Below are 20,981 nucleotides of genomic sequence, written 5' to 3' on the forward strand. Positions count from 1 at the left end.
TTTGTGTCTGCAGGCAGCAAACTCCTGAGTACAGATGCCAACAATTACAGCTGTTAACAGGCCCTGCATTTTGCTGTATGCCAAAAAGGTTGAGAAAACATTTAAAACCATGTGCACATGATCTCCTGTAGAAAGGTGTACAGGGCATTAGAAACATTCCTGTAAGTATACCTGGGTAATGCAAAATGACCATGAAGGGCAGGGTTTTTAATCAACATATTCCATAATCTCATATTTTACCTATTCTGTGCCTGATTAGATCTATTTTGCTTTATAAACGGATAGAAGATGCATAGCAGTTCACTAATGACCACTGAATAATGCCTTATAGCTGAAACACAGTCAGGTTGAGTTGTGCCATTATTTGAAATTGATCTGTATGACATCCTTGTGTATTGTTTCATGTTGCTTATTATATGTACTACACAAGATGGCACCAAACAGATGCTATACATATAGCCATTATTTTAATTCTGTGTTTTATTATTCTATATGCTCTTAAAAATTTTGTATCTATACTAACTTTGATATTTCATTTGGGTTTTCTCAACTCTTTCGGTTACCTAATTCATTTTGGGTAGGGTCCCTTTTATTTTTCTCATTATTGCTTTATATCAATTTGGCAAGAAAACAAAAAGTAGGCTAAGTCCAATTTTCCATAAGCAAAATCCTGCTGAGAACTTGCTGTTTTAAGAACTTGGTTAGCCATTAAAAGGCTACAGGGCTGCTACTTGGGGAAATCACATATCTGTCAGCGCAAGCTCAGAAATGCTGAGGTGGGGCGTGGCTGGACTATTAAAATGCAGCAGGTGAGTTGCAAGAGTGACCTCAAATAGTAGAGTTGCAGGGAAGAGTCTGGTTTAGTGAACACAGTCTCCTCCGATGTAACCTGTTTAGCCCTTCATTGGCTCCCCCAACCTCTTAGGATTGCAAGCTTTTCTGCAAAATAGAAAAAAGTCCAGTAGCACCTTTAAGGCTAATCAAATTTATTAAAGTTAAAGGTGCTACTGGACTCTTTACTATTTTGCAACTACAGGCTAACACGGCTAACTCCTCTGAAGCTTTTCAACACAACTCAATCCTTTTTTTAAAATACAGACGCTGAAATGTGATGCTACTTGCTTGCAATATTTGTTTAGTGAAACTGCAGCCCTACGGGATTCTCACACTGACTGGAAAGCATGGTATACTGTGATTTCTCATTCATGCATGAATGCAAATTTTATGGAGAAACTGCACCTCTGCAGCAGCCTCTGGCCTCGAGAAAACCCTCCTGGCTCAGTGTGGGAGGTCAAGAATAGTAAAACGTTCTGGTGGGAAATCAAAGTTCTTGAGAAGTTTTCCTTTTAATCTATATTTTCCATTGTAACAGTTTGTAATGTTTCCCTTTAAAGTCAAAAGCAGCCAGAGGTGGGGGGGAGGATTGCGTTTGGAAGGGTCCTGGGGTGCGGTGGAGTCCGTTGCTGTAGTCTTCTTCTTGCTTTGTGGGGACGGTCTCCATTTGGTGACATAAAAATATGAAGAAGTCCCTGATGAAGTTGGGAAGGAGCGATTTAAGCTGGTGGGACTGACCTGCAACCATGCCACCAGGGCATTCTCTTGGGGCACCATCTGTGTGTGGCATAACATTTATTGTATATTTATTGTATGCCTGTTAAAATGGGGGGGCATTCCCTCCTCCCCAGTGTTCTGAAAAGGGCTGCTGCTTTCCCAGGGCCTTTAACTGCAGTGTCAGAAATTCAACAGGAATCAGCTTTTCACAGCCTGAGGCTGAGGAAATACATACTTGCATACTTTCTGCCAGCTGTACAACTGTAAGAGGAGATGGATGGTTTTGGCTAAGTGGCCAGGTGGAGCAACAGATAATCATGGGATTGACATGTCTTGGGGGGTGGGGGCACATAAACCAAATTTTCAGTGGACCACAGAGAATTCAGAAGACAAAAGCACTTTAAGGCAGTCCCGTGTTATCTGCCTGAGCCCTTGTTTAGCCCAGTTCAGAAATCATTAGTCTCAAGAGACCCTCTGTGGAGGGAACACAAAGACGTGAAAAGCCCTTGGCACGCAGAAAATTGCTATAAAAGTGATCCTTAGTAAACATAATGTAGTGCATAGCTTGAAAGCTTGACCCTGGGTTGAACTAACGGAACACCGTCTCCCTTTCTCTCTCTCTGCCTCGGTTTCCTGCTCTGTAAAATGGGAACAAAACCAACTCAGTCCAAGTTGATGGTCAGCCATCTCAGGGGTCAGGCTATCTCTAAAAAGTTACGCGTCTACCAGGGACAACAACCTAGGGCCTGGTGTGCAGCACAATGTTCTTTTATAAAACGCCACGTGCCCCAAGATGGGTTGGTGAGCACGACTAATAGCCAGGTGGCTGTAGGAAAATCAATGGACGGGCTGCAGTTTTTGTTCCGATGACCCCAAAGAGGGAATCAACATTTTTTTGTGACAGGACTTCCGTGTCTTTCAGATCTTGGACAGGCAGAAATTCAGTGAAGCAAGGGCTCACCTGTTCAATTTCTGCCTCTCAAAGAGCTGTTAAAATGGAGAATCAGGCATCTGTTCATATGGAGGGTGTGGGGAACTAGGAAAAAAGATCTTGGTTATGGAATGAGAAAACGTTTCACACTGAAAAAGGGGGCTGAGGGGTGTTCTCCCTGCCCTCCACACTGCAGGAGCTGGAACCATATTGTTGATGCAGGCCTAGCCCTCAACACCAAATATAAAGGTGAGCAGTTAAATCTCTGGCACCAGAACTTAGACTGGCAGGAAAAGGCCGTTAGTATGTTTACAGAGGAAACCTAAGTTCCCAGCCCTCCCTTCTTTTTCTGACATTGGTGGGATGTGAAAGTGGCATCTGCAAGCGAAAAACCTCTCACAGGAGAGATTTTGGCACTACACTGTCGCATATGCAACACCAGAAACAGAAAACGGAAGGGGGGCTCGCTCCAGCTGCCCTTTCTTTAGCCTTGCTTGCCAGCCCCTAAACTGGCTCAGTTGAGGCCTGGCTGAGAACTCTCACGCTAGGCCCAAAATCTAGATATGGAATAGCCACTCAACGTTGGCCCTGGCACATAGAAGGCATGGTGGGTACATCAACTAGCAGGGTTTGGTGTAGAGAGCAGGGGCACGTCATCACGGCGAGTTGCCTCCTCGGTCCCCCGACTTTCGCATCCCCCGGCCCGGCGGAGCAGCGAAGGTCTCCGGTAAAGTTCTCCATCCCGTAAGCTTTCAGGCAAGGCCTTGCGCTTGCTCTCCGGTAGCAGCATCAGGCAAAGGAGGGCCAAGATGTTGAACGATGCCAACACAATGTGCTGAAGGAATGAGCCGTGCTGTTCTCGCCACCACAACAGAGGGGCACTGAGGCCACCTAGTGACGCCAATGATAGGATTACGCCAAGGCCCTTCCCCCTGCAAAGAAAGAAGAGTCTTGGTGACACAATTCAGAATGAGGTTTTTTGTTAAAAAAATGCACACACCAGTGGCCATGATGCGGATTTCTGCTAAATGAGAGCCTATATCCTCCTTTACATGACTTATGGTGACCCCTGGCTGGGTTTTCATGGCAAGAGACTAACAGAAGTGGTTTGCCATTGCCTGCCTCTGCAATCCTGGTCGTCTTTGGAGGTCTCTCATCCAATTACTAACCCAGACCGACCCTGCTTAGTTCTGAGATCCGATGAGATCGGGTTCTCCTGGACTATCCAGGTCAGGGCCTGGTCATGGTGACTAAGCCCTTTTTAAAAAATCACTGGTCCTTTAAGATCTAAGGATACATTGCATCATACCTGGCTATAAGATACAGGTGGCTCTATCTTATTCATTTCATTGCTCAAGGTGAAACTTAAAATACTCCATAGAAGGTATGTTATCATATTGGTTCTTACCACTCTATTTTGAATTATGTACGCAAATATTTTTGTGTTCCTTCCATTTTGGAAATAACAAATAGTTACATTTGTGGATGTTGCTATAGACACTTCTTAAGGCAAACCTGTAACATGCTCAGATGGGTATCTGTGTATTACATTTTAAAGTTTCTAACCTTACAATATAATTGTTCTAATTTGTCAAACCATGTTTTCATGTTTTTTATAACAAGGCCTAAAACAAAATGGTAGGGATCTGAAAAACTTCAATAAATCCTTTCACCTTGCACCTGGTTCTTCTTTTTTTCTGCCTACTGCCTACAGCCATTGTAATTCCAGCTAATTTCTGCTCCCAATTCCAGCACGAAATGCCAGGGAAAAAATACAGCCATGGTCTGGAGCCATTTTTCAAAGTTTGTATCTCGCTTTTTTCCTCCCTGCTCAAGGACCCAAAGTAGATCTTCACATCATTTCCTCCTTCTCCACTCAATCTTCACAACAACAATCTTGCATTTTAGGCCGAGAGTTTGTGGTGGGCCCAAGGTCACCTGGCAAAGGTTCCATGCTTAAGTGAGGGGTTTGAACGTGCTCATCCCAGGTCCTAGACCTACACTCTAACCACTGCGCCTCACCAGGAGGGCACAAATGAGTTGGTGGGACCAAAAAGTGTGAGAAGACACAGAAGTGGGAGAAAGAAGGCAATGAGGGAATCAACAGCCCAGGACTTTGCAGTCAATGGGCAAGTGACAAAAGCAGGGCAGTGCATTTTTGCAACATGAGAATGTGAACTTTGAAAAAAAATGGAGAGATGCTACAAGCTCATGAGCTTCCAACAGAAGCCTCAAATAAAGCAGAACAGGTAGGTAGGTGAGGGAGAACGTAGGCTAGAATTTTAAAGCTTGGTTTGTTAATTCCTCCTTCATGCGGACCCACATCTTACCTAATAATGGTGGGGATAACTTCAGAGGCAAAGAAGATACTGAGAGACCCTGCAGCATGGGAGGAGAATAGGCCAAGGATGGAGAACGTTACCACTGCGGCATGGTTGAGATCTGAGACGCAAAGGGAGAAGAAAGAGTATTAGAGAAATGTGCAGAAAGGCCTAGTCCGGATCAGGTCTAGTCCAAAATATTTTACAATGTGACGGGGAAAGTTCCTATTTATTTATAAAAGGCCTACTTTTCTACTAAAAAAACCCGCTGTAAACACATTTTACAGAAGTAAAAAAAAAATGAGAAGTCACTGCCCCTTTAGAGCAATGAAACTCTTGACGGAGGTGACTGCCTCACTCTACCTCATGGTAGGTCCAACCCTAGACCCCGAGATCTGCTGTTCTACCTGCTTGCCTGCAGGTTGCTGTGTTGTCGTGCGCTCGGCCAGCTGTGTGAGTGAATGCACCTCAGCCCTACTGAGTCATCCAAGTTGTTTCAATATGTGTTGGAATTACTCCACTGCAGGAGGTCCCTGCGGGGTTCTCAGACTGTTTTTGAAATTTCATTGGTGAGGGTCTTTGTATGTTGCTTTCTTGGGCGCATGTCAAAGCAGTGCTGTGAATGTGTTTGGCCTGCATATCCCCTGGACACGTACTAGCCTTGCTAACAGTCACAATGTATTTACTAATACAATAGATAAACTGAGTACACAGTAAAATGCATGTACAATGAACAGTTATCAATACAATAGACAATACAATTCATTCTACACTTCACATGTGGAAAACCATTCATACAATTGCTAAAACGCAGGTGCCTCAAGATAATAAAGTGCTGGTGCTACCAATTGCTACATGAATTCATTGCACATACATCTATTATAGTGCAAGTGCATAGTAACAACCCAGTGTATTTGTATTCCACAGGTCCTGGATAGCAAAAGTCCAATTAGTGAGTGAGAATGTCCAATAAAACAACGTCAATCCTTGTTGTATGTACTTGCTGTGTGGAATCCAAAAACAAAGGTCTGGTCCTCTGATGGATTATCTAGATCCTCATGTGACCCGTTTCATATAATCTTTGTCAAACATCACACAGAGGTTATAAGTTCATTAATCTTATTCATAGATACTTCTTCACAAAAACCATCCAATAACTGATGTATTGTCGAAGGCTTTCACGGCCGGAGAACGATGGTTGTTGTGGGTTTTCCGGGCTGTATTGCCGTGGTCTTGGCATTGTAGTTCCTGACGTTTCGCCAGCAGCTGTGGCTGGCATCTTCAGAGGTGTAGCACCAAAAGACAGAGATCTCTCAGTGTCAAAACTGAGTGTCTAGCACTGAAAGACAGTTTTGACACTGAGAGATCTCTGTCTTTTGGTGCTACACCTCTGAAGATGCCAGCCACAGCTGCTGGCGAAACGTCAGGAACTACAATGCCAAGACCACGGCAATACAGCCCGGAAAACCCACAACAACCATCATCCAATAATTGCTGTCGGAGGACCAGACAATTATGTATTGTATTAGTAAATACATTGCGACTGTTAGCAAGGCTAGTACGTGGTCATTGCTGCTATACCTACTTTGTAAATACCACTTTTTACTCTCTTTTTTTGCTGCTATCCCCTGGACACGGCAACAGACCAGCCGCGTTAGTGTGTGCCTGCCACGTTCCATGACTTTCACGGGTCTGCTGATGGTCTCGGCTACTGTCTCTAGCATCTTTTGGTATGTGTCCTGGGAATGCTGATCGAGTGAGACCGGCACGCTCTTACACTCTTCCAGGCCCAGCAAGATAAGGGAAGCGATGCCCGTCAACGTGGTCGTGAGCAGCAAGATCCCACGACGGCCGTACCGGTCAACAGTCAAGCACAGGAAGAGGCAGGCCAGGCCCGCGCTGCCAGTCGACAACAGATACGAGAGGTAGAACTCAGCGCGTGGACCCTGCAGAGATCCCCAGGCCATTTTGTAACAGTGGCGAATGGCATGAGCTATGAACCTGCAAGGACACCAAGTTACGTCAGGAGTCTGGCAAGCCCATGATTTCACTGGACCACATTTCCCAACATAGCAAGTTCTTCTGTGTTTAGGATTTGGACAACTTGTTCTAATTTATTTATTTATTTAATCCAATTTATATTCCGCCCTCCCCGCATCAGCAGACTCAGAGCGGATTACAATCAGTATAGTAATTTAAAATACATATAACTTTAAAACCAATAAAACCACATAAATGTTTAAAACACACAGCAGCAGACTTCTCCAGTGACCACCACCCAACCATCTCCAAAGTATTTAACAGGCTGGGTGGGTAGGGGGGCATGTTTTCCTCTAGTCGGCCGGTGGGGAGGCCCAACCAGCATCAACCATACACCTGGCGGAACAGCTCCATCTTGCAGGCCCGGCGAAAAGATAACAAATCCAGCCGGGCCCTAGTCTCTTTAGACAGAGCGTTCCACCAGGTTGGAGCCAGGACCAAAAAGGCCCTGGCCCTGGTCGATGCTAGGCGGGCCTCCCTGGGGCCAGGGACCATTAACAGCTGTTTGTCGCTGGATCGAAGTGTCCTCTGGGGCTCATATAGAGAGAGGTGGTCCCGCAGATACGCCGGTCCCAGTCCGCATAGGGCTTTATAGGTTAATACCAGATTTATGAACCAATATTTGCAAAGTCCTTGCAAAGCTTTCCTATGGAGTGCTCATTTGCAAGAGAAGGAACCTCCTCTTTATTTGCACCCCTGCTGCCCTCTCTCCCATGTTTGTAGGACTGCCTTTGCCACCTACACCTGGAGGTAAGGCTCTCCTCATTTCTGGACTGGCCTGACCTTGCTTGGCTGATTCATGCATCAGGAATTTCCAGGCTCAAATGCTATTAACTTGCTCTCTGTAGAGCAACCCTTAAAGACAACGCAGTGTGTTTGCAGCTGCCTGCTTTTCACCTGGCTCAGTGCCCTGAGACCACTTCCAACTGGTCTCTGCTTCTGAGTACAATTCAAGGTACTGGAGATAACCTTCAAGCCCGTCACAGGCTGGGACCCCTAACACATAAACGGCTCATTTCCACGTGAGCCCACACGTCGGCGAAGGTCTACCCGCAAGGCTCTATTTGGGGTGCCTCTCCTTAGCCGGGTAACGTTGCCAGTGGGCAGATCGAGGACTTCAGCTATCGTAGCCTTTGCCCTTTGGAACTGGTTCCCCAAGATGAGATAAAAGCCAACTCCTTCCCATGTTCTTGCACAGAATAAAAGGGTTTTCAGCTTGAAAATGCTCTTGATATGATGTCTGGCTGATTGTTTTTTTAAAAATCAACATTTGCAAACAGCCTTGAATTTAGGAAAAGGGAGGGGGGATAGCTTTTAATAATTACAATACACGGGGAGGCTACAAGACAGTGCCGATAGCCTTCCCTCTCCCTACTGTCTTCCAGTTCTGGGGGGGGGGGGGGGGGTAGGAGATAAGTAGGGGTGGACTTACGTAGTGAAACCAAGAATGAGAATATTTTTCCAGATGTTTCGGCAGCCCAGCAGGGCACGGAGTGAGATCTGGGCTGCAGCAGGGAGGTGACAGGCGTTGTCAAGTTCTTGAGAAGAGTCAGCGATGAAGAAACCAAAGGAAATTGAGGGAGGAGGAAAAGAGAAAGGGAGTTCTTGTCAGTGAGGAGCATCTACCAGCACCAACTTCTTGACACAAAATTAATCTAAAATTTTTAGAAGAAATGGCAACCGCACCGGATCTTCCACTGGGCTTTATTCTAAAACCATAAAGGCTCCCAGTCAAACACTGCAGAGAAAAACCCCTTTCAGCTTGATTGGAGACTCACCTTCCAGAGCTTCTTGAGCCTCAGATTCCTGGGCACTGCTGCCCTGAGCCAGAGCGACCAAAATCTCACGGGCCTGAGCAGTTCGGCGAGTGGCCAAGAGCCAACGGGGCGATTCGGGAAAAAATCCAGGGCAGCTAAAGGGGAAGGGTGAAAGAATAGAGCTTATTGGAAGGTGACCCACATGTGCCACGATGAGTGAACAGAACCTCCCAGCTCAAGGAGGAAATAGCAAGAGGAATCCTTGATCTCTGGGCCCTTCAGGTAGGACATGATAGACCACTCTTGTGTTCTGAGGTCTTCTTTGCGGCCTGCTAAGTTTACAAAGCAATAACTCAGAACTCTGAGGAGGGAAGTCATGAAAAGAACAAGAGTCCAGTCGCACCTCTAAGACTAACAAAATTTGTGATAGAGTATGAGCTTTCGTGAGTCAGAGCTTTCTTCTTCAGATACATTCTAGCTGTATCTGAAGAAGTGAGCTGTGACTCACGAAAGCTCATGCCCTACCACAAATTTTGTTAGTCTTAGAGGTGCTACTGGACTCTTGCTCTTTTTACTGCTGCAGACTAACATGGCTACCCATCTTGGTCTAATCTGTGTTCAGCGATCTGAAGTAATTTTAATTAAAATGTTATGCCCAACCCTGGCCCCGAGGGTTAGGAGCCTGGGGGTGATTCTGGATTCCTCCTTGAAGATGGAGGACCAGATCACTGCAGTTGCCAGGTCTTCCTTTTATTATCTTCGGCAGGCCAGGCAGCTTGCCCCTTATTTGTCTCCCCGTGACATGACTACAGTGGTCCAAGCAATGGTCACCTCTAGGTTGGATTACTGTAACGCGCTCTACGCTGGGCTTCCCATGGGCCTGATCCGGCGGTTACAGCTGGTACAGAATGCAGCAGCGCGGGTCATTGCTGGAGCACCGGTGTGGGAGCATATTACACCGGTGCTACGCCAGCTGCATTGGCTGCCAGTGGAGTACCGAATCAGGTTCAAGGTTTTGGTGTTAACCTACAAAGCCCTACGCGGACTGGGACCGACGTATCTGAGGGACCGTCTCTCACCATATGAGCCCCGGAGGACTCTCCGCTCTGGCGGAAAACATCTTTTAAGTGTCCCTGGCCCTAGGGAGGCCCGCCTGGCGTCGACCAGGGCCAGGGCCTTTTCAGTCCTGGCCCCGACCTGGTGGAATGCTCTGTCTTGCGAGACAAGGGCCCGGCAAGATTTGCTTGCATTTCGCCGGGCCTGTAAGACAGAGCTATTCCGCCAGGCATATGGCTAACGCCGGGCAGTGCCCGTCCCCCCCCCCCGTGAAGGGGGGGTTAAACCATCACCCCTATGCAAACACAGAGGCATGTATGAACCACTGGGCAGCATGAATTGTTATATTTAATGTTTTAAAATGTTTTTAAATGTATTATTTAATGTTTTTAAATGTTTTTAAACATGTTTGTATTTGTTATCCGCCCTGAGCCTGCGAAAGCAGGGAGGGCGGAATATAAATATAATAAATTAAATTAAATTAAATTAAATTAACTTCCTCCGGAGCACCTCAGGATCCAAGCAGTGCCCTTGCTGTACCAGACCAGGGTGCACCTCATCCGGCACTTATGGCATTTAAGGTTAGCAGAGAGCACTTTTTCGTGGGAGGAATTTATGAAATTTTGGAGCAGGAAGAGCCATGCGGAGGAAGGGCTCAGAAGAGATGGCGGGACGACATTTTGCCTTACCCGTACAGCAGGCAAAGGCCCAGCCCTGCCGCCATCACTCCCTGTAAAACTCGCCAACTGCCGCAAGCCAAGGCTAACCCCAGGAGCAAGAAATGGCCTCCAACCAGGAGCAGGTCCCCCGCCATGGCGACGGGCAAGCGCTGTGGAGGACAGCAGAGCTCCAAACCTAGAAGGAGGAAGCAGTACAGAAGTCGAAATCAGAGAGGAAGAAAAAAGAAAGTACATTCTGGATTAGCACCAACAGCAAACAGCATAAGAAGAGGTCTCTCTAAGTTTCTTCTCAGCTGATGTGAAACAAGGAAGGGGAAGCCGGCACGTGAGTGTGGAGCAACTTTAGTCAGGACTTTCAGAGTTTCCGAATCCCAGAGTCTCTCTCGACTGAAAATTAATGAACCTATGATTGAAAGTTTTCATCCTTGTCCCCTAATCGACACAGCCTCAAAAGTTTTTCTGCTGTCTCGACTTGCTATGTTTAGGATCACGTGTGCAAAAAAGAGTATCACAGAAACAGGTCAAAACAAAGAAAATGTGTATCTTCCTAATGGAAATGAAAGAAAATGATAGGGTGGAGAAATGTAAAAGACTATGGATACAGAATTTAGGTAATGATATTGACCAAGTACAGTGGAGTAAGCTATGGAAAGTAAATGTTAAAATAACTAAATCTGCTGTGTTTAAAGAGAATTTATATAAGATGTTCCATAGATGTTATCTAACGCCAGTTAGACTGGCTCAAATGTTTAAAAATATATCAAATAAGTGTTGGAAATGTAAAGAAGATATAAGGACATTTTTCCACATGTGGTGGTCCTGCAAAGAAGTGCATAGATATTGGATAATGGTACATAAGTTACTACAAAATATCTTACAGATAACAATTCCTTTGAAACCAGAAATTTTTCTATTAAACTGTATGTTGGATATAAGGAGAGAGCAAGAACACTTAGTAATCCATATAGTAACAGTGGCTAGAATCTTATTAGCAACCTATTGGGAATAACAAAGAATCCCCCAGCAAGAAGAATTAACAACAAAGGTAATGGAGATGGCGGAAATGGATAAATTAACATTGTTAATGAAAGGGCAAATGGAAGAAAATTTTTCTGTACCATGGGATCCCTCCTACAAATGGATGACAAATAACTATAATCGGTAAACATAAGTATGATACTAAGATTAACTGTATAATGACATAATAGAACTCACAATTGATGTAATAAGATGTAATATAAGAGAGAAAGAAATAGATAATAGATATCGACAAGTAAAATGATAACTGTCTCATGTTTGTATATATATGTGTTGAAAAACAATAAAAAATATTATAAAAAAGAAACAGGTCAAAACAAAGCAGTGAGCCATGAAAACTAACTAAGACATCAATTAAAATTATCCAAATGAAATACTTAGAAAAACAGAGGTAACAGTGTATGAAAAATATATCGTAGAGTCTGAACTTTCATGAGTCACAGCTCACTTCTTCAGATAAATTGTTGAAAAATATATGTAATTTGTCCTCAAAGAAATTATTATAGCTAACAAAATTCTGTAATGCTCTAACACATTTTTACAATAGGCTTGGCTGAGAATGTTTTAAAGAAATTCAAGGTGCTATATAAGCCTCGATGAGCGCTAGTAACTGCATATCCAAAATTCCTATGTCCAACCAGAGAATCTCAGACCAATAAAGTGCTAGTGCAATTTGGCCATTCACAAATATATAATCAACTAGAAACAGAGCCTGCTGTGCAAATAAATACAACGGGCTCTAGAAAGCTGGGGCTGGGGAGGGCTGGTGGGAGGGTGTGGTTAGAAAGGGCTGGCAGGTGGGGGGGGGAAGGGGGGTCTGGGGAGGGCTGAGAGGCAGGAGGGGTGTGGAGAGGGATGGCAGATAGGGAGGCAATGGGGGTTTGGGGAGGGCTGAGAGGCAGGTGGGGGTGGGGAGAGGAAAAGCAGGGAGGGAGACAATGGGGTTTTGGGGAGGGCTGAGAGCCAGGTGGGGTGTGGAGAGGAAAGGCAGGTAGGGAGGCAACGGGGGGGGGGGGTTGGGAAGGGGTCAGAGGCAGGTGGGGGTGTGGAGAGGAAAGGCAGTTAGAGAGGCAATGGGGTTTTGAAGAGGGCTGAGGCAGGTGGGGTGTGGGGAGGAATGGCAGATAGGGAGGAAACGGGTTTTGGGGAGGGATGAGGCAGGTGGGGTGTGGGGAGGAAAGGCAGGGAGGGAGGCAATGGGGGTTTGGATCGGAGAGTAGAGCGCCGCGGCTCCAGGGGCCTTGCAGGGAGGCAGCACTCCACTTGCGCCGCCTTTCCCCGGGCCCGAGGAGAGTGGAGCACCACTGCCCTGCGACACCCCTGGAGCCGTGGCGCGCCGTTCTCCTCGGACCTGGGGCAAGACACCACGAGAGGAGTGCCGCCGCCATGCAAGGCCCCGAGTCTTTGCAGAGCGGCGCGCCCGGCTCCTGTGGGGCTGACGCGGCAGCGAGCACTTCGCCCTCGCCCCGTCCCTGCAGAAAGCAGCGTGGCTCAGCTCCGGCGGGGGTCAGAGGGTGGTGGGCTTCTCTCCCGCCGTGGCTCCCCCGGGGCTTGCTGGCGCGCCGCCCTTCCTGCGCCGCCACGGGAAGGGCTGAGAGGAGCGCTGCCGCCGTGCAAGGGCTGAGAGGAGCCGCCCTTCCTGCGCCACCGCCTCGGCCCTCCAACGAAGCCCACGGCATCGAGCAGCGCCCTCTGAAAGCGGCCTGCCCGGCACGCTTTTATGCTGGTGCGCCCCGCGCAGGCGCACCAGCATCAATGTGAGTCGTCAGAACCCGCTAAGGGAATTATATAGTAGGATATTATATCAAAAGGTGCAGAATCAGTTTGTAAAAAAATACCAATCAATACAAAATTCATACAACAGAAATAGCCTTCAAAGGGCAGTACAATATAAGGTGCCTTCCAGAGAAACTCCAGAACTGGAATGCTGCATTCAAAAAAGCCCAAATTGGTCCTTGACTCTTTTTCAAGAAGCAAATTTCCAAATGTGACCAAACCGGGTAATCTGGTGCATCCCCCCACCCCCCACCCCGGTTTCCAAATTCTTTTTCAAAGTAGTCACATGGGATTCTCATGACAGAAGTCTCACATCCCCACCCAACGGATCATGGTCAGAACAGATCATATACACCCCACTGGTCGATCCAGCTTTTCAGCCCAGATCATGCAAAAGATTGGTGTTATGACCTGTACTTTCTTTGGGGTAGATTTTTCTTTTAATCTTCCCCTTACACCCTCTGGGTAGTTTGCTGCCACCAGGAATATATTATTCCAAAATATTTTATTCAAATTTCCCCTTTGGTAACGTGTTTAAGCGTCAGCCTCCTTCGTGGTTCTATGTGGCCCTTAGGATATGAATGGGATATAGCAATGACAGCTCCTCTGGGATATAACAAAACAAAATAAATGTTTATTTTTCAAGAAGCATATTGGTTTCATAAAAGTAGTTCTTAGTTCTTAAACTTACTTCCTATAAACTCATTCACACCGATCTCTTCTAAGGCTTCACACACAGCCTCCTTCACTAGACTCAATAGTTCTCTCACAAATACTTCAAATATAGGCAGCACACAGCTAGCCTCTCTTTCTCTGACTCCTATTCACAGAAATATGAAACCTGCTCAGGCAGCACACAGCTGGCCTCTCTTTCCCTGACTGAGTGTCCTTTCACAAATGTTATGCACAAACTTGTGCCTTAGGTGTCCCTCTCGCCAATCACAATAAGAGACACACACCATGGAGTCCTGTAGAATGAAGCAATATATGATTGTTTAATTTAAACAATGGAGGAGCCTATTTTCACAGGAGTAGGTGGTCTCCTTGTGTCCTGAGCTCACCAAAATTACAATAGAAATACAGGCAATTAATACTTTCAGATAATCATAACAATATTACAGTATTCTAATATTTGATATCTTATTGGCTCGTAACATATCTAGGGTCAGTTCTAATTTGAAGATGCAATTCTGGGCTGGCCTCTCTATTTGGGGGAATTCCAGTCTTCACAGTTTTTTTTTTCTCTGCCCTCATTTTGGAAGGACACTGTCTAACCTTTTACCTACTTTCTTCTTGGCATAATACTTTCAAGGGCGCCAATGAGTCTCAATCTGGTGGATAGGAAGGGATGTTTTCCTATTCGTGCCCTTTTCCTGAGTTTCTTATCAGCTTTAAGGAAGATAATACCACAGGTGGCCAAAACCAGCTTGCTGCATCAAATCAGTTTTCTACAAAAGGCTCTCTGGTACGGATTTCTATTGGAATCTATAGAATAATATAACATATAATATAAGTGCAGCCCTAAAAGCAGTATATCAGTTCTTACAGAGTTTCAAGTCTTCTTGTTTCAAGTGTCAAATTCTTACAGGTTACATTACAAGTACTACTTTGGCTCCTGAGCATAGAAAAAGTGCAAAGGATGTAATACTGAAAAAGCATAGGTTTAGTATATAAAAATAAGTATATAAAAACCCTCCAAATCTACATCCATCACAAACATGCTCAGTTCAGGTTCCACACAGATCATATTTCTCTCATAAAGATTTCAACATATTCAGGCAGCACACAGCCAGCCTGCTTTCTTCTGACTGCTACTTTGCTCTCTGCCCTGCCAGTCTCAAAACTGCCTTCACTCAGCCCACCCTCTCAGTCATCAACCGATCACATCACTCACTCATCCCTCTCTTTCACCCCCACTCTTCACCTAGCTCAAACCAAGCATTTGAAGACACACCCACCCATTTACTTGGAATCATTACAATCGGGTTACTCACGGCTAAGGTACAGGGCAAGCTGCATGCCACCCAAGAGCGCCCCCCAGAGGCAACGGCCCAGCATGAAGACGGAGGGAGAAGCGGCAAACGCAGCCAAGATCCCAGCTGGGCAGCCCAGAGCAAGCGCCAGGAGAAGAGTCCCACGCCGTCCCACGCTGGAAAAGAAGGAGACGTTACTCCGCATCCCATTCTAGCCTTCCTTCACAACCCTTCCGAGCCAGAGATGTCCCTGCTTTCTACTCGTTTCGTCTTGCCTGTGGAGGGGGCAAGCCACACAGAAAAGCGTTAAGGGATTTTCTTCTAAGGGCATAGCTTCGATTTTCAATCCCCTATTAAGTTTAATTCTCGAACAAGGCCACGATAAAAGTGAGTCTTGCCTGCCTTGTTCTCAGTACCCTCTTACCCACATTCATACTTCCGCTCTCCTTTAGAAATTACAACATAGGAAGAGATAGTGGGACAGGGGCGTGTTTTGACTTAATAACAGATATGACTGCAAGGAAACCTTGGATGTTGTAACCTTGTTTTCTTAGTACTCCTCTTATCAATTCATGATTCTACTCTTCTAGTTTTCCAAAAGATAACAAGAGGAGCCAAAGAAGTGTTCGCTGTTATCCTTTTGTAATTTATATGACCGGCCAACTTCTAGAAATCACTGCTAACTCTTCAGGAGTTTACTGACTTAAGCTTGCTTGTCTTACGAAAACTATCTTGTTATTGGAAACAATTTTCATTTTGATTCTCTGTGTGAGAAGATATAAATGTGGGTGCCTACCTTGTTAGGTAGGCACTTTGGCTAAATTGTTGAAGTGCATCAGTTTATTTGAGTGTCATCTTCAATATATATAATATCCAGGGCTCATTTCGAGGGGGAACGCGCCGGAACACAGTTCCAGCAGTTCCCCAAAGAGGTCACATGACAGGTGGCCCCGCCCACCTGACTCAGCCATTTTGGGCCCGTTCCAGCCTGGATTGGGGCCGAAACAGCCCAGATCGAGCCTCTGACGGATGGTGGATCACTCTCCCGCTCAGCAGTGGCCCGATCCTGACCATTTTGGGGCCCTTTTCAGCCATTTGCCATTTTGGGCCAAATTTCGGCCCTGAGTGGCCAGGATTGGGTCCAAAACAGCCAGGATAGGTGATGTCAGGGGGTGTGGCATATGCAAATCAGCTATTCTAACGACACACTTCCGGTGCTGGCAAGAGGCGTGGCATATGCTAATGAGTTATGCTAATGAGTTCCTCCAGCTCTTTTTCGACGAAATAACCCCTGATAATATCTATCAGTTTGCCACCCACCCCACAGGCTTTGGTTGTGGAGGGATGGTGCAGTGTGAGTGCCACTGGGTTTTATTAACTGGAATTCTTTTTATTATGCTACCTTGTTTTTATATCCTGACGTGATCCACTCTGAACCTGTTCTGCAGGGAGTGCGGAATATAAATATAATACATAAACTAAAGGAAAAGTTCTTTCTGTCCACTTTCTCTACACTGTGCATAATTTTAAAAAGCCGTACCGTGCCCCCTCCTAGGTGTCTCTTTTCTAAACTGAAAAGTCCCAGACCCTTCAGCCTTTTCTCAGAGGAAAAGCTGCCCTCCTCTCTACTTTTCCGAGCTCTGCAATATAATTTTTGAGACACAGCAACTTGTTCAACAGTTAGTGAGGAGAGCAAGCTACTTGAACGGAACTTGTTTTTTTAACACTTTCCAACTTTTAAAAAAATGGCAAGTGCAGGCGTAGCAGGTGTCCCATTTAGAGCTGAAACAACATTGCGAGGAACGAATGCTCAAATTATAACAGGGGTTTGGGTTTTTGACCTCGGATTTCTTTGAATATCCGTTAGGAATGCTTTCCTTTTAAATGAAGGCTTCAATTAGACACGTTCATACTTTACTACTGCAGAGGAGTTAGCCGTGTTAGTCTGTAGCAGCAAAATCAAAAAGAGTCCAGTAGCACCTTTAAGACTAACCAACTTTATTGTAGCATAAAGTTGTGCTACAATAAAGTTGTGCTACAATAAAGTTGGTTAGTCTTAAAGGTACTACTGGACTCTTTTTGATTTTGTATACTTTACTATTATGTTCATTGCAATCAGCAAATTTGAATATTTGTGATCTCCTGTCCCTCCTTTAAAGAGTCACATTTAAAGTGAAATCTGAGGATGCTGAAAATTCAAAAAGTGAACTCTGATGAAAAAAATATGCTCTTTAGTGATGTTTTTAAAGGCTAGTTTTAAGATAAACACAAATGTCATTAAGAGAAAATTAAGCCACTAGGAACTAAAACATAACATTCAAACATGAAATGTTCTATTTACCTCTTGCCATTTTAAGAAATATGGAGAACAATTTCTATCCCAATTCCTATCTAGCTGTATCTGAAGAAGCTCATATCCCGCCACAAATTTTGTCAGTCTTACAGGTGCTACTGGACTCTTGCTCTTTTTAGTTCCTGTCATAGTGAATTACATGATTAAGCTCCAGGGAAGCAAAAATGAAGTTTGCTCTTCTGTTCCCCTGGGGTTCTGACGTCTCCTCCTTGCCTAAAGCATCAATTCCTGACCTGGCTGCTGCCATCTCCCCACACCTGCCCCGCCCTCCAACTCACCTGTCTGCCAGGTGGCCAAGCACCAGGGCCCCGGCAGCGAAGCCCAGCAGAAAACAGAGCTGCTCCAGCGGGACGGCCCAGCCTCGGAAACAAACCAGGGACCACTGCAGAGACAGAGAGAACTGCAGGTAACAGAACAGCCAATGGCTCTGCATTTGGGATGGAGCATAGAAGAACCGTGAGACACAAGGGCCCTTGAAGCATGCTAGAAGATGAGCACTAACTGTTAAATTAAAACTGTTAAAATTGTTAAATTTGCCTTGACCCTCAGTGGGAAAAGCAGACTATAAATAACGTAAATAAATGAATAGATGGGCAAAGAAGGTGACCTGGAACCCCCATCTCCTAGATATCAGTTACTGAATTAGAGGTGGATGGAGCAATGCTCTCTGATTATTTTCAGAGGTATCCTTAACATCAATGCTACTCACAGGTTTCAAAGCTTGGAAATCAGGTTCTGGCCAACCAATTAAAGCCTAGGCAAAAGTGTAGAGTGGTTACAGTACAGGTGTAGCAGCCGGTATCAAATAAGAGGGGAGGTGTTGGGTTCCAATTTGCCAGTGAACCCATTCCAAAAAAGGCACTCTATGCATGCTCAGAGGCACTGTTGTCTTTATGATTACATCATTTAGTCCAAGACTTCGCCCTGGCAGCATAAAGATGCTCAGGCCTAGAATCAAATGGATCTCTGTGTGCTGGAGTGAAGGAATGCAATGGTGGAAATTCGCAGGGGTTCAGGAGCACTCATGAAGGGAATACCAGCAGAGACAAGAGCAGAAGGAGGAGACATAAGAGCAGGGGACAAGTGCTCACCTCTGTAACTGGGCTGCTGGTGAGGGCCGGGAGTCCCCCGTAGTCCCAGTCTTGGCAGCGTAGGTCATGGCAAATATCGGTGTCATTCAGGGGTAGCCTGGTGCTGTTGGGCTCTCGACAGTGGAGGGAGGGCGTCAAAGTGAACAAGGCATCCGACCCCAGCCCCAGTCCCAAGAGGAGGCAGGGCAAGCAGCTCAGGGCCAGCAGGAGGCGCTGGCGCCGCCCCCCCGCCCCCAGCCGCCCCAGCAGCCATTCGAAGGACGGAGGTCCCTGTTCAGGGGTCAAGGCAGAGAAGTCCCTGCGTGGGCCCCCGGGGTCCGGCGTCGGAGGGCTGGTATCCATGGACAGGGTCTGCAAGAGAGGAGATACAATTCATTTACGACTCGGGGTATGAAAAGAGGGGCAGCAGAAAATCTGGGGAGCAAACAGGGACGAGGGATGAAGAGGGGAAGGAATAAGGAAGAAGTGGAGGAAAAGAACCAGAGCAAGATGAATGGAAGGAGGGGCTGGATAGGAAGGCCCAGAGCAACTGGCCAAGGGGGCAATGGAAGAAGAGGTGTGTGTGGCAGGAGGCAAACTGTGCATGTGAGAGAGGTGGGGGTTGGGTTGCCACCCTCCAGGTGGAGCCTGGAGTTCTGCATTGACAACAGACTAGTTCCCCAGGAGAAAATGGCAGCTTGGCTGGGGGGGGGGGGCTCCATGGCATTCTACCCTACTGAGGTCCCTCTCCTCCCCAATCCCCGCACTCCCCCTAAACCTCCAAGAACTTCCCGCATCTGGCAACCCTAGGAGGGACGTGGAACAAAAGGGGAGAGGACAAAAGAAGGGCGAGGGCCGGCGGGCCGGCGAAGGGGGCGTGGAGGGGCCCGGCGGCGGGAGGGGCGCTCCCGCGAGGGAAGGACGCCCAAGGAGGAGGCGGGCAGGCGGGGCAGGGCCGCAAAGGGGCCCTCCGGGGCTCACCAGGCGCCGCCGCCGGGCAAGGGCGCGTCAGCGGGCTCCGGCCTCCCCATGGGCAGAAGGCGAGCCGGGACGGAGCGGCCGCGGGGCTCGGCGAGGCGAAGGCTGACGGGGCCAGTCCGGCGGCCGCAGACGCAGGCCGGGGAGGAGCCAGCTGTCCCCGCCCCGCCGCGGCCTCCCCGCCCCGCCAGTCGTCCGGAGAGGCGGGCGCTGGAGCCGCGCCGGCCCGAGGAGGCGCCCTGGCGCGTCGGCTGCGCGCTGCGCTCGGGGTGGGGGAGCGCGGAGGGAGCGCCCCGCTGCTGCGCCTCCGGCAGCCGTGGCCTTTCGCGGGGCGACCCCCAAGGGGGCTTGTTGGGACGCCAACGCCAGCCAGGGAGATTCCGGGAGATCCGGGAGACGAGCCTGGGGAGGGTGAAGGTTGCGGCAGGGAGGGAGCGCGGCAGGGATATGGTGCCATAGAGGCCACCCTCCGACGCTGCCATTTTCTCCAGGGGGGGCCCGATCTCAGTGCCCTGAAGATCCGCTGTAATTAGGGTTGCCAGCCTCCAGGTGGCGGCTGGAGATCTCCTGGAATTACAACTGATCCCCAGGCCACAGAGATCAGTTCCCCGGGAGGAAACGGCTGCTTTGGAGGGTGGACTCTATGGAATTATTCCATGAATTTCCGAACTTGGAGATGGTAACCCTAGCTGTAATTCTGGGAGATCTCCAGGTCCCACCTGGAAGTTGGCAACCCTGGTGCTGCTTAGAGGCGCCTGGGTTTTAGCTGTCAAATTGGTTTTATATTTCTTAAGATGTTTTAATTGAGCTGCCCTGCTTGTGGGAAGGGCAGGGTATAAGCAGAATAAAATAAAAGATCAAACTGTTTTCTGTATTTTGTGCCACAGTGAATTTGTTAGTTAGTGAGATGCAAAAATCCTCTTTCGTGGTTTTTTGTTAAGTCCCTTACTAGATAGCGAGACCCATTGAACTCAGACTTACTTACTTACAGCGAGGTGTAGTGGTTAGAGTTGCAGACTAGGATCTGGTAGACACCGGGTTCGAATCCCTGCTCTGCTGTGGAAGCTTGCTGGGTGACCTTTGCCCTGTCACACACACACTCAGCCTAACCTACCTCACAAGCTTGTTGTGAGGACACAATAGAGAAGGGGAGAAAGTTGTAAGTCGCTTGGGGTCCCCAACGGGACAAAAGTGGTGTATAACTGAAGTAAATAATACAATACTTGCTGGGCACGTGGGGATGATTATGGGTATTTTGATGCGGGTATCATACCAGCAGGAGAGAAGGTGGCATGGTATATAGCCCAATCTCATCCGATCTCGGAAGCAAAGCAGGGTCAACTTGGATGGGAGGCCACCAAGGAAGACTTCGGAGAGGCAAGCACTGCCACACCACCTCTGCTTCTCACTTGCCTTGAAAGCTCGTTGCCATACTTTGGGTGTGACTTGAGAGCACT

The 20,981-nt window shown here is 47.2% G+C and overlaps 1 protein-coding gene across 1 annotated transcript; it reads right to left on the reverse strand.

Moving 5' to 3' along the window:
- Positions 1 to 1,280: 1,280 nt before the first annotated feature.
- Positions 1,281 to 19,636, reverse strand: SLC22A17 (solute carrier family 22 member 17). The gene is made up of 10 exons (XM_054995697.1): positions 19,528 to 19,636; positions 18,568 to 18,918; positions 17,755 to 17,858; positions 15,145 to 15,299; positions 10,346 to 10,511; positions 8,622 to 8,755; positions 8,276 to 8,381; positions 6,581 to 6,804; positions 4,813 to 4,924; positions 1,281 to 3,414 (listed from the first exon to the last, which is right to left on the reverse strand). The coding sequence occupies exons 2-10, from the start codon at positions 18,907 to 18,909 to the stop codon at positions 3,099 to 3,101; spliced, it is 1,659 nt and encodes a 552-aa protein (XP_054851672.1). The 5' UTR covers positions 18,910 to 18,918; positions 19,528 to 19,636; the 3' UTR covers positions 1,281 to 3,098.
- Between the last annotated feature and the right edge of the window lie 1,345 nt (positions 19,637 to 20,981).

This window comes from Eublepharis macularius, chromosome 12 (assembly GCF_028583425.1).
Source record: "Eublepharis macularius isolate TG4126 chromosome 12, MPM_Emac_v1.0, whole genome shotgun sequence".
Taxonomy (NCBI): domain Eukaryota; kingdom Metazoa; phylum Chordata; class Lepidosauria; order Squamata; family Eublepharidae; genus Eublepharis; species Eublepharis macularius.